General features: G+C 37.0%; 1 protein-coding gene across 1 annotated transcript; it reads left to right on the top strand.

Annotated features, from left to right (window-relative positions):
• Positions 1 to 606: 606 nt before the first annotated feature.
• Positions 607 to 5,615, top strand: LOC141677816 (uncharacterized). Its single transcript, XM_074483885.1, has 6 exons — positions 607 to 898; positions 1,010 to 1,251; positions 2,014 to 2,131; positions 3,282 to 3,396; positions 3,744 to 4,889; positions 5,048 to 5,615. The coding sequence occupies exons 2-6, from the start codon at positions 1,062 to 1,064 to the stop codon at positions 5,306 to 5,308; spliced, it is 1,830 nt and encodes a 609-aa protein (XP_074339986.1). The 5' UTR covers positions 607 to 898; positions 1,010 to 1,061; the 3' UTR covers positions 5,309 to 5,615.
• Positions 5,616 to 13,539: the final 7,924 nt, after the last annotated feature.

Genomic DNA, 13,539 nt, shown 5'->3' on the forward strand with positions numbered 1-13,539 from the left:
GAGGTAAGTATATCCCGACCTTATCAAAAATTATTTTGGTAAGATTTTGTTTGGTATTTAAAAAAAAATACACATATTAAAAATATTGAAAAATAATGATTTAATTTGTGCAAGAATATTTACTTTACCATCGATCCAAATGAAACCTAAAACTTAATATATATTTTCACAGTCTCATACCATCAATCCAAACGAACCTAAAACTTTATATATGCTTCTATAGTCTCATTTAATCTATCTTTAATCTCAAACACGTATATTGAAGTGTTAAATAATTAAATATAACTTTTATTCATAGTAGTTTTATTTAATATACATGTCTAAAATTAAATATCAATTAAAATAAATAGATGTACTAATATTCATCTTAAATAAACTAAATTCAAATACCCATTCCATTCGAGTTTATTTATAACACCGCCATATAAGTACAAAAGTCAAAATTTGTAGCGATATATATCACATTTCACATCACATGCACATAAACATCCAACGAAAACGAAATTTCTTTTACCTTCCATAAACAAAAATAACCCTAAAACACTTCATTAATTACCCTTCAATGCCACTCTCCCCCCTTCTTCCCATCTTCAAACTCTCTCTCTACACTCTCCTCACATCTCTCTCTCTCTCTCTCTCTCTCTCTCTCTCTCTCTCTCACATTTATTTATTAAACTATTTTGTTTCTGCAACTTAAGACATTCCATCCATAACCATTCTCCATCCAAAAATATAACCTACAAAAATTCAAAATATATATCATATTTTATGTTTATTTATGACCCTTTAGGCTTTCTCCCATCACTATCTAAATTATATCTGTATTTATGAACTCTGAGCACTTTCTGATCCGTACAAAAATTTGAAAAACAAATAAAAAAGCAATCTTTTTTTCTGGGTATTGATTTTAGCTCAGTTTTAGATCTGTTGCTTATTTGTTTTAATTTATTAGAGACTTAAAAAGTTTTGATTTTGATTGAAAAGCTAGGGTTTTGTTGTGTTCTTGCAGGTGTGAAGTTGAGATTAAGTGAGTTCTTGTGTTAAAGATTGAAACTTTAGCAATGAATAGGAGTTTTATAGCTCCAGAGAGAGGAATGCAAGGTGGGGTTGTGAAGCAAAGGGAGCAAATGAGGGCTTCTGTGATGAAGGAGAAGGAAGATGAACTTGCTTTGTTTCTCGAGATGCGGAGACGTGAGAAGGAGAGGAATAGTCTGCTTGTGCAGAATGTAGATGAGTTTGATGCTCCTTTGGGTATGATTGGTTGGAGTTTTAGGTGTTTTTTGTTTGAATTTGTTGTAAAGTTAATTTTTTTTTTGATTGGCATTGTTTGATGTGTTTTGTGTTTTTTCGCGTAGTTGAGTTTGATGCTCTGATTGATTGTAGTTTTGGGTGTTTAGTGTTTGAGATTGTGGTAAAGTTCAGGTTTTTATGAATTGTCATTGTTTGATATGTTCTCATGGACTTTAATGTTGATGAGTTTGATGCTTGTTGGGTATGATTGATTGTAGTTTTGAGATGTTTTGTGTTTAAGATTGTGGTAAAGTTTAGATTTTTATGGATTGTCATTGTTTGATGTGTTTTTATGATTTTTTAAGTAAATGAGTTTGATGCTCGTTGGATATGATTGATTACATTTTTGAAATGTTTTTTGTTTGAGATTATTTTGAAATTTAGGTTTCTGTAGTCCATCGTTGTTTAATGTATGTTTGATATTTGAATTGTAGCGCGTAAGTTATGTAATTAAATGGAAATTGACAAATTGTGGTTGAAGAAATATAAAGATTCGGTGACGTTTTGCTTTTTGGAATTTGTAGTTTTTATATAGTAGGGCACTTGAGCTGTTTTTTTTAGGAAAAGTTCCTGTTTTGTAGTTTAATGTTTTTTGTTGGAATTGAGGTTGTATATTAATAAAGTTGATAACTTGTTGTTTTGCCTATTGTCGTTAAGTCTGTTTCATCTGTGTTTCATGGTTGAATTTGGATAACATTTGAAGTTTAAAAAATTAATTTGCAGGATTAACAACAGGAAGTTCTCATATTTTTAATATTGAATCAACAACACCCACACCAGCAAGAAAGACAGCTGCCGACGAGTTTCTGAATTCCGACAATGATAAGAATGATTATGACTGGTAAGTTTTGGAAATATTTTAGACTAAATCTCACGTTCGGGCGGGTATGAACGTTAAAATTTATCTATTTTAATTTACCAAAATAGTTTTTTTGAAGTTATGTTGCTCTAGTAAATTATCGAACTTTTCTTCGCCCTTTTTGTGGTGGTATTCCTAAATATCCTTTGAAGATATGTATAAAATGAAATGTTACAATCTCATGTCTTTAGATAATATATATTGAACTGTAAATATATACTCCCCTCCTTGCTAACTGGATTAGTGGGCTAGAATTGGTCATATTTAAGCTTTCCAAGGACATTTATGACATTGTCTTCATAGCAATATTTACATATAAATTAGCTCTAGGTCACAAATATGTTATGACTTGTGACATTTAAGTGAACATCCTGAGCACGGTTGGATAACTCAAGTGGTAAAGGGCTTATCCTCTGTCGTCCCAGATCCTGGGTTCGATCCTGGCTCACCCCGAGAATTGTTGAGAACAGATACTCATTTGTAAGGTTATAAGCCAAAATTAGTCAAAAAAAAAAGTGAACATCCTTTTTCTTTTTGCATTTTATGTGAAACCACTTAATCTGAATATTCACCATCAAAAGCACGTATGGATGAGCGTAGAGGTGACAATGGTGAAAGAAACAAATTATGCAATTTAAAGGCTTAAAATTGTTAAGACTTTTTCCCCGTACCAGTCAATTACAGAAATTTATATGCTCAAACACTTCTAGAGAAGAGGAGAGGGGTATCCACTAGACTACAATGCGAGGGCAAATTATTCTTTTCAACCTCTCTATTTGATCTGATATGATAATCATAGACAAAAAGATTGAACTGTGAAAAATGTGTCCTCTTTCTCATTGAGAAGTGTCCCTTTATACAGTATGAGTCCTAGCTAATTACAGGCAAGTTAGAGGCTACAAACTAGCTAATCACATGCTAATCACAAGCTGTCCTCTCATATACAACTAATTAGTTAGTCAATCAATCAAGTCACAATATATGCATCAATAGTGACACTATATATGCTTTCAAACCTTCTAATAATTCCTGGATATCAAGGAATCAGTTATGCCACAAAATATTCTTTAAGATCAGCATTTAGTTTCTTTGACATTATACTGGTAATTACTAAGATGTTTTGTGTTTTTAGGCTTCTGACTCCTCCTGGCACTCCACTTTTTCCTTCACTGGAGATGGAATCACTGAGGACCACTAAGAATCAAAATGGAAGTCCTAAAGCTCGACCAACTGCTTTGAAGTCTAGAGTAAGCACAATTCTAGTTTTCCAACCAGTCCTAATTCAAGTAATTGCACGATTTCTTGGAATTGATGACAGTTTAAGTAATCAAATATTATTGCACTTGTTAAGAAAATAAAACTTTGTTGCCTATTGAAAAAGTAATTGATGATTATTATTGATCACTAACATGATGCTTGATTCTTTATTTGTAATCTTAATCTAGAGCATGTTATAAAGAGTGAGGGACATTGCAATCAAAATCCTAATATACAGTTCTATAGATTTTTACTGCCGAAAAATATTTAAGTCTGCATATGCTGAAATACACTCATAATCTCTTCCTGTTATGTTTATTGTTTACCCTGGTTCTAGCTAGCAAATTCTGAGCTGGAGCATACTACAAGGAGCCACCTGTCATCTAGTGCAGGAGTCAGAAGGCCCTCTTCTTCAAGCGGCCCAGGATCAAGACCTGCTACACCAACTGGACGGCCTACTTTGACCTCGGCCTCTAAACCTACATCGGCTTCAGCCTCTAAACCCTCATCCATTATTGCATCCAAACCATCTGTCACCATGACCTCTAGACCTATGAGGTCTTCAACACCTACTCGTTCCACCTTGCCTTCAACCAAGCCCACAGTCCCCGCAAGATCTTCAACACCCACATTGAGGTCTACTGCAAGATCCTCTACACCTACAGCTACGGTAAGATCCTCAGCACCTGCAGCTACTGCTAGATCCTCCACACCTGCAGCTACTGCAAGATCCTCCACACCCGCAGCTACTGCAAGATCCTCTACACCTACAGCAAGGTCTACTGCAAGATCCTCTACTCCTACATCGAGGTCCAGTGCAAGATCCTCAACACCAACTAGACCTTCTGCACCTGCAACAAAGCCTACATCCAGGGCAGCAACACCAACTCGTAGACCAAATACCCTGTCAGCGTCATCAAATGCATCTGCTCCCTCAGTAAAATCTCCTTCAGTTGTGAAAGCAGCTCCTAATGTGTCAAGAAAGTCAGCACCTTCCCGACCTAGCTCCCCTACAGTGAGACCAAAACCGTGGAACCCAGCGGAGATGCCAGGTTTTTCTAATGAAGTGCCACCTAATTTACGTACTTCACTTTCTGACCGGCCTACTTCAGCTACCAGGGGCAGACCTGGTGCGCCTAGTGTTCGATCATCTTCAATTGATCCTGCTCCCAATGGAAGGATTAGACGTCAATCATGTTCACCATCTAGAGGACGCCCTCCAAATGGAATGAATTATAACACTGGAAGCTCTGTTCCTGCTTTAAATCGTGCATATGCTAAAGCTAATGACAACGTGAGTCCTGTCATGTACGGAACCAAGATGGTTGAGAGGGTTATAAATATGCGTAAACTTGTGCCACCAAAGCAGGATGACAAACATTCACCTCGTAGTAACTTATCTGGCAAATCTTCGTCTCCAGACAGCTCAGGATTTGGAAGAAATTTTTCTAAGAAGTCGATGGACATGGCTATAAGACATATGGTACATTTTTTATCTGCCCTGCTTTTTAGATCTAATTCCAATAAAATAAAATTATTTCTTATGCTGCAATCAGTTGCTTTAATTTGACAACCTATCGCAAATTAACCTGGTGCAGTTGCTAATAGTAATAATTTATGTATTGATCCTTCGTGGAGCAGGATATAAGGCGGAACATTCCTGGAAATCTACGACCATTGATGACAAATATTCCTGCTTCCTCCATGTACAGTGTAAGATCAGGGCCTGCACCGAGAAGCAGGACAGCTAGTGTTTCAGACTCTCCTCTTGCAACAAGCAGCAATGCCAGCTCTGAAGTGAGTTTCAATAACAATGCTCTTTGTGTGGATACAAGTGAGTTTGATGACGATTTTAACAGTGAAAGGGGTGTTCCATCCCCTGCCAGTGTTAGGGGAAGGTGATAACTAATGTTAAGTTAGAAGCTAATTCTATTATCTATTTCTAGTTAGTTTATAATTATCTATTGGCATTAGTGGAGCCTGGAGGTACTAGTGACGGCTAGAAAGAACTGAGACAACAGGTGGCTTTGTATTTTCGCAGGATTTTATGTAAAGTTAGATATGACTGCTTAGCTCCTTCTGTAGCCTTAGCAATATGAGAAACATTTCAAACCATCTTTCTGTCTGCAACTATGTCTGTCCCAATGGGGTTTCAGATCAATATTTAAATATCAGTCCAACATAAATCTCATGTTTTTTGTTTTGCCAAGTGTTGGTTATATTATTGAAGATCAAAAGTTATTTGGGGGTTTTCTATAAATAATTTTGCAAGCAAATCTAATGGTCATTAATAGTTGCAAGAAATATATAAACTGCCTTGTTAGAATTACAGGAGTCTGTTGGTAATCAAAATCCTAATATTCAGTTCTGTAGTTTTTTACTGCCGAAAAATATTTAAGTCTGCATAGGCTGAAGTACACTCATAATATCTTCGTGTTATGTTTATTGTTTACTCTGGTTCTAGCTAGCAAATTCTGAGGTGGAGCATACTACAAGGAGCCATTGTTTACTTTTTAAGTTCCGATTGTAAATTTAAATAATAAATTATTTAAATGAGATATTAAATAATAAAATTTTAAATATATAACCACATAATATCTAAAAATGCCTTTTGAATCATTTTCTATCATATTTTTATTTTATCTTGATAATATTCTGTTAGAGATATCAAATCTAGAGAGAATATTTTCATTCATTTCAAAAAAATGAGTAAATGTTGATATTTCCAACAATAAAATTTAAATCATGTATAATATCATTTATTATATTACATATTTTTTTATCATAGTTAACCCGCTTAAATTGCATCTTTTAGAAATCATATTAAAACTAATATATATATATATATAAATATCATTTCATACTTATATCCGCCTAATTTTTAAAAATATCATAGAATCTGTCTTTATATTTTGAGATCTACATTACATTGTTTAGATATCATATAAAAAAATTCTTTATATTTTATTTTATTTCAGTGTTATTGTCATCTCCATCATTTCAATTGCTCTCCAAAGCTTTGTTCTTCTTGTGGAACTACTCTCGCATCCTAATTCAAATTGTTACTGAGCAACTATTCTGTCAAGTAACTATTTCAAGGTTACCATCCCTTAATTTTTAATCATTTAAATTTAATTACTTTTAATTACACATCTCATAGTCCTTTGATTATAAAACATGTATATGTTATTGGAATAATTTATTTTTTAATCATTATAATTTTAAAACATGTATATGTTATTGGAATAATTTATTTTTTAATCATTATAATTTATTGGAATATAAAACATGTATATGTATATTTGTTTTGTTATAAAAAAACAGCCCAATTGCAAAGGCATATAAAGGTTTGCAAACTGCAAATTAGTTCAACCAAGTTTCCAGTATGAAGAGTAATTCAAGCACTATATTCATCTGCAGATCTTTTTTGTACGATGCGCTGATTTTATAACTTGGGATACAAATGTTTATACAGCAACAAGTAACGACCTTAGAAACCAAGTAATGCATATCTCATTGTCAAGTAAAAGTTTAGCAAGTGCTTAAAGTTTTTCAAGTCGAAAGATCAAATTATGGGAATCATAAGAAATTGAAGTTTTAGCTGCAGTCTGCAGAGGCTACCTTCTAAAAAACACGTAAACACATATCTTGGCACTCCTCAAAGATCTTTCGATACAGAAAAACGTAAGATGACATAGCTGAATTCCTTATTCTGCTCGGCCAACTGCTCCTTCATTTATTACAGGTTATTCTGTGTATCAGTCACTTCTAATCCAGAATTCCTAGAACATTGAGAGTAAATAAAAAGTTAATTAGTACACACAATGACTTGATAAAGTTACAAGCATATGTTCTGAAATGCATACTGTCATCCTTATCCATCTTGATCTAATTGTAGCCGCTGAACGCATCCATAAAGCTTAACATCTCGTGACCATCGGTCACGTCTATCAAAGTATCTATTCTTGACAACGGGAAACAATCCTTTGGGCATACATCATTCAGATCAGTGAAATTCCACGCACATTCGCCACTTTCCATTAGCCTTCTTTACCATTACAGGATTCGCTAACCGTTCCGGAAATTGTATCTCTTCAATAAAACCAGCTTCTAAGAGATTCTCTACTTCATTCTTGATTGCTTCCTGCCTTTCTGGGGCAAAACTCCTTATCTTTTGATTCACGGTCTTTCGATTAGGATTCACGTTCAATTTGTGGGTGATCAGCTCTGGGTCTATACCGGGCCTATTAGCTGCCGACCATGCAAACACATCACTATGAAAGTTACTTTTTCAACTTGCAAGAACCTTATTAACTTCCCTTTAAGGGGCTCCTCAAATGATGCTCCAATGAAAGTTACTTTTTCAGGGTCTTCGGGAGCCAAAGGAACCGGTATCAATTTTTTTACAGGCTTTCCTCGTTTCTCATCATTCTCACAGATATCCAAATCCTCAATAGGCTAGATCTGCCCCCCAACTCCATCTTCCCTAAGGGAGGCCACATAACAACTTCTTGCCATCTTTTGATCTCCTCTCTTTTCTCTAATCCCGTTTGTGGTGGGAAACTTCACTACTGAATGGTAAGAATAGGGGACTGCCTTAAAAGCATGTATTCATGTTCTTTCCATGATTGCAGTGTAAGTTGATCCAGCCTTTACCACTACAAAGCTCAACATCTGTGTTGCTTGCCTTGGTTCCTGACCCATAGTCAAAAGCAACTTAATTATCCCTTTCACGGGGCACTCGACTCCAGCGAAACCATGTTTCGGCATATCAGTTGGGGTTAATTGAGAATCATTGTAACCCATCCTTATGAAGGTATCATAGAGTAAGATGTCCACTGACGCTCCATTGTCCACAAAGACTCTTTTCACCAGACTGTTCCCTATTATGGGTGTTATGAAAAACAGATGATCATGGGGAAACTTGACCCCTTCCAAGTCAAAATCATCTCAAATATCATTGTTACTCCTGTCCTGGCCCTTTTCGGAGCTTCCCCCACTATGTGCATGACTTCTCTAGCATAGCTTTCCTTGAGTTTTTAGACGATTCAACGGCGGTCGATTCTTCAAAGATCGTATTTATCACTGTCAGTCAGGGTTGAGGGTTTCTCCCCTGATCATCTTGATCTCTCCTACGATTATCAAAGTTCCTTCTTTCATTATTGGGTTATTCTCCTTCCCCAGTATACTTACTCAATCTCCCTTTTCGGATCAGGAATTCGATTTCATCCTTCAGTTACCGGCACTCATCGGTGTCATGACCAGTATCTTTGTGGAATCTACAATATTTGCTTTTGTCTAGCTTTACGCGATCAGCCTTCAGGGGTTTAGGCCAACGAACATCCCTATCTTTCTCGATTTCCATTAAGATCTGGCTTCTAGGGGCATTCAGCCTAACATATTCGGTAACCTTTTGTCCAGGCCCTCCCTTTTCGGGTCCGAGTCAACGTCTTTCTCCACTCTAGGATATTTATCCTTGGCATTGTATTTCAGACCAGTCTTTCGCTTATTTCCACCAGCGGGCTCGTTGTTCACCACCATCTTCTTCATACTTTCCTCCACTTTGATATACTTTTCGGCCCTATCTTGGAGCTGCAACATGCTTTCATGGGGGCGCTTGGCTAGGGACATCTTGAAGAACTCATCTCTAGTTCCCTGTTGCAGTGCTATCATAGTTACCTTGTCGTCAAGATCCGGGACCTTCAAGGCTTCCTTTGTGAAACAGTTCAGATAGTCTCTCAAGGACTCCTTTGCTCCCTGCACAATACTCACGAGGGATGCTGAACTCTTCTCATGTACTATACCACTGATAAACTGTTTGATGAAAGTTTGACTCAAATCCTTAAAAGATCCAATCGAGTTTGGGGGTAGACGACTATACCACCTTCGAGCCATACCCGACGGGGTTTGAGGAATGGCCCGACACTTGATAGAGTCATTCACGGGCTGTAGCAACAGGGCGTTAGAAAACGTCCTGATATGATTTTCTGGATCGCCAGTATCATCATATGCTTTGATGGTGGGCATCTTAAACTTCCTTGAGATGTGAGCATTCATTATCTCTTCAGTAAATGGCGGAGTTGGATCATCAGGATCTCCTAGGGGCATAAGATTACTTGGATCAGCCCTTGGAGAAATATCCCTTCTTGGTATTGGACCATCCAGGTCTATGACTGGAGGATGATCTCTCTGCCTCGGAGCAAGTGGGGGTCTTGGAGTCAGGTGCTCCAAGTCGTGCTTCAGCCTTTAGATCTCAGCTTCATGAGCCCTAATCCTCTCCTGTACTTCTTGGGGACTTGTTCTTTGAGCGCTCCTGGGGCGTTGGTTTGCATCAGAGATCGGCTCTTTACCAGCACGCCTCCTTCTCGGAGCAACATCGTCATCCGATGACTCGAAGTCTCTATAAGTATAAGATCCAGAAAATTCTTTATCCTCCGGAATATGAGTCAAACCACGTATGTATTGGGGCGTCTACCCTTGTGCTTCACTCCGATTAGAGTGTCCACTTCCCCCAACCTCGGGGTATAAGGGCATCCCGTAAGAGGGGTTAGTGGCCATGATCGTTGAGTATTCATACCCAACGGGTCGAGAATTCATAGGTGCATGTAGCTGCTGAAATTGAGGATTCATCCCTTGAGGAGCCGGGGGATTCGTCCCTTGTGGCTGAGGCTCAATTGCTCCTACCAGGGTTCCCCCTTGGGTGGAGGCATAGGTTGAGTGTGGCGGTATCTCCACCACTGATGAGATTGTTTGGGTCATTCCAGTCGGTGTTCCTTCAGGGGTGTTGTTTCTGCTCCGTGTGTTCACCATGGTTGTTGTTATGATTTCCCACAGACGGTGCCAAATGTTATGGATAAGAAATTAGGGTGTATTTATTGATAGGGTTCGTGAGCTTCGAGACTCGATTTGACTGCTCTCGTGTCTTGTGACTCAATCTGTCTTCACAAGATGCCTACGTACCTTACCGTCTGCCAAGGATCAAGTCAAAAACGTAGTTCTGATTTGTGAGGTGAGACCTCTTATATAGGCATGTGATGCCTTTGAATTAGATTAAGGTTAGGAGACTTGGTGGAAAAGTCTCAGATTTAGAGTGGACTTTGGAGTCCTATAATATAGGAATTTGTTTCCTTATAGGACCGTGTGGCTTGAGGACTACTCTTTTGAGAGTTTGATTATGATTTGAACTTATTTTCTCAATCACAATTTGGGCTGATACTAGGCCTACGAATTTTAATAATAAATCCTTGGTTTGCGGGCCCTTTGAGCCCAATTAATGACACACAAATTGTTGGGCCTTAATAACTGCGCTTCGTCTTTGAACCAAATCAGGCATAATTAACGCGCTTATTTATTACGCAGTTAGGATTATTTTTATCCCCTATCAATGACAAAGTGAAAGCAATTACAAATCAAGATGTCCCAGTTATGCTGAAAAAAGTAGATGCACCCTTGTTCAAGGCATGTGAGGTTAATTTCAGTGAGGTTGAGTTGGTCATCAAGCAAGAACTTGCAGATGAAGACGGTGAAAGGAAGAATGAAGAAACCACAACCACAAATGAACTTGAAAAGAAACCAATAGTCAATCAAATTATGAAGACACTAACCAAGGAAATTAAATCTGAGAATGATGGGAAAAAGAAAAAGAACAGGAATGGAAAAATAGGTGTGAACAAGAGCAACAATTATGCCTTTATTGTTGATGCCCTCAGAAAATAGTGTCAAAGATGTGGCTCAACAAATCACCTAATTCACCTTTGTAAAAAGGTTATTAGTGAGCCAAAGTTGGGAGTCTGCAAATACAATGAAGCATTGGCTGAAGATCCCTATTCATTCTGTGACAAATTTGACTGTATTCCTTGCAATATGAAAGTGATGACAAGCTTTCATAAACTGAGCCTCAAAGAAGTTAATCTTGGATCTACGGCTAAAAAGAAAAATGTAAATGAATCAATAAACACTGTTCTTTTTAATTCATCAAATTCTACTTCTGCTACTTCAGTGAAAAAGAAGAAAGTACCAACACTACTTGGGTAGCTAAACACACTTAATCCTCATTGTGTTTATAGAAAAATAAAAGAGTCATATGGATCATTGACAGTGGATGCTCCAGGTATATGACAGGTGATAAAGGTGTTTTAGTATTAAATTGATCAATATATTATTATTTAGATATAATGAAAAATGCATAACTTTTTCTTTGACCGGAAACTAATGACTTTTTTCTTCCTATGGTTCCAAAGTTCGTGAGATAATGACACACTTGTAGTCAAATGTTTAACCTGATTAACCCGATCCGATCCAATCTAACCCAAAAGATGGAGGGTAAGGTTGGGTTGTATATATTTTTTGAGTAAATGGGTTTCTTTTTTATAAGCAGAATTAGTTGGGTTGGGTTGAATAATGGACTCAAGTCCAGTCGACCCAAACCGTGTTCATCAATATCTTAAAACTAACTTTATGTTTTTGAAACCCATGTAAATATTTCTTTTTAAAATTGTTAATGTTATTACTTTTAAGTACCCGATGTAAATTTAAACAATAAATTATTTAAATGAGGTATCAAATAATAAAATTTTAAATTAGATACCAACATAATTTCTAAAAATGCATTTGGAATCATTTTCTTTCATTTTTTTATTTTGATAATATTCTGTTAGATATATCAAATCTTGAGAGAATATTTTTATATATTAAAAAAGAGAGTAAATGTTGATATCCGTCATATTTCCGAAAATATCTTTGAATCATGTGTACTATTATTTATTATATTACATATCTACATTGCATCTTCTAGATATCATAATAAAAATAATATTTATACATATTATTTCATATCTATATCCGCCTAATTTCAAAAAATGTCATAAAAATCTTATTATATTTTGATATCTACATTACATCTTTTTGATATCATATAAAAAAAATTCTATATATTTCATTTCATTCTTATTGTCTACTTCATCATTTCAATTGCTCTCTAAAACTTGATTGTTTAAAGCTTGGTTCTTCTTATACAATTGATATCGCTTTCTAGTTCTGATAGGGATAAATAAATTATGTTTGTATAATTAAATACTGCATTAATTGTACAAACTGTGGGCTGCCAGGCCCAATAAAAAGATATATGATACTCAGACCAGAAAGGTTAAGCCTGATGGACCAGATCAGGCCTGATGGAATAAAAAAGGCCCAAAAGCCCTGATTATTAATTAATTTCGTAATTAATTAATAAGGGACAAATCAGATGTTGAAAAGAGTCCCGATAAGGATATAAATCCTTGGAGATTAGCCTCAAGGGGACCTAAAAGGATAAGGAATCAGTTTCCTACTATCTAGGACTCCAAAGTCCATTCTAATTATGAGACTTGCCCACCAAGTCTCCTATACCAAGTCCAATTCAAGGACTCCCAACATTTATATAAGGGGTCTCACCCCCACCAATCAGAACTACGTTTTTTGGCTTGATTCTCTAATTCACAGAGATACGTAGGCATCTCGTAAAGGCAGATTGAGTCACGAAACACGAGAGCAGCCATTAAAGGCCTTGAGCTCCCGAATCTTAGTATTAAATACAGCAAGTAATACCTTGGTTTTTTATCCATAACATTTGGCGCCGTCTGTGGGAAACACGGAACAACAACCATGGCGAGAACACGGAGAACAACCAGCACTCTGGAGGAGGGAACACCATCAGGGACAACCCAGGTGATTTCATCAACCGTGGAGGTTCCTCCCCATTCAACTTATGCATCTACTCAGGGGGAAGCCCAGACAGGGACAACTCATCCTCAGCCACAAGGGACAACTCCCCCGACTATTCAAGGTACGAATCCTCAAGTTCAACAAATACATATACCTGTGAATTCTCGACCCGTCGGGTATGAATATTCAACTATTGTTACTACTAACCCCCCTTATGGGATGCCCCTTCACCCTGAGGTTGGAGGAAGTGGATATGCTGGGCGAAGCGAAGCACGAGGGCGGTCGCCCCCTATATACGAGGTTTGGATCCTATCCCTGAGGATCGGGAATTTTCTGGTCCATACACTGAGAGAGACTCCGAATCTTCGGATGATGAAGTGGCCCCGAGAAGGAGGCGTCCTGGAAAAGAGCCAATGGCCGATGGAAGGCAA

The sequence above is a fragment of the Apium graveolens genome, chromosome 8 (assembly GCF_009905375.1).
Source record: "Apium graveolens cultivar Ventura chromosome 8, ASM990537v1, whole genome shotgun sequence".
NCBI lineage: Eukaryota > Viridiplantae > Streptophyta > Magnoliopsida > Apiales > Apiaceae > Apium > Apium graveolens.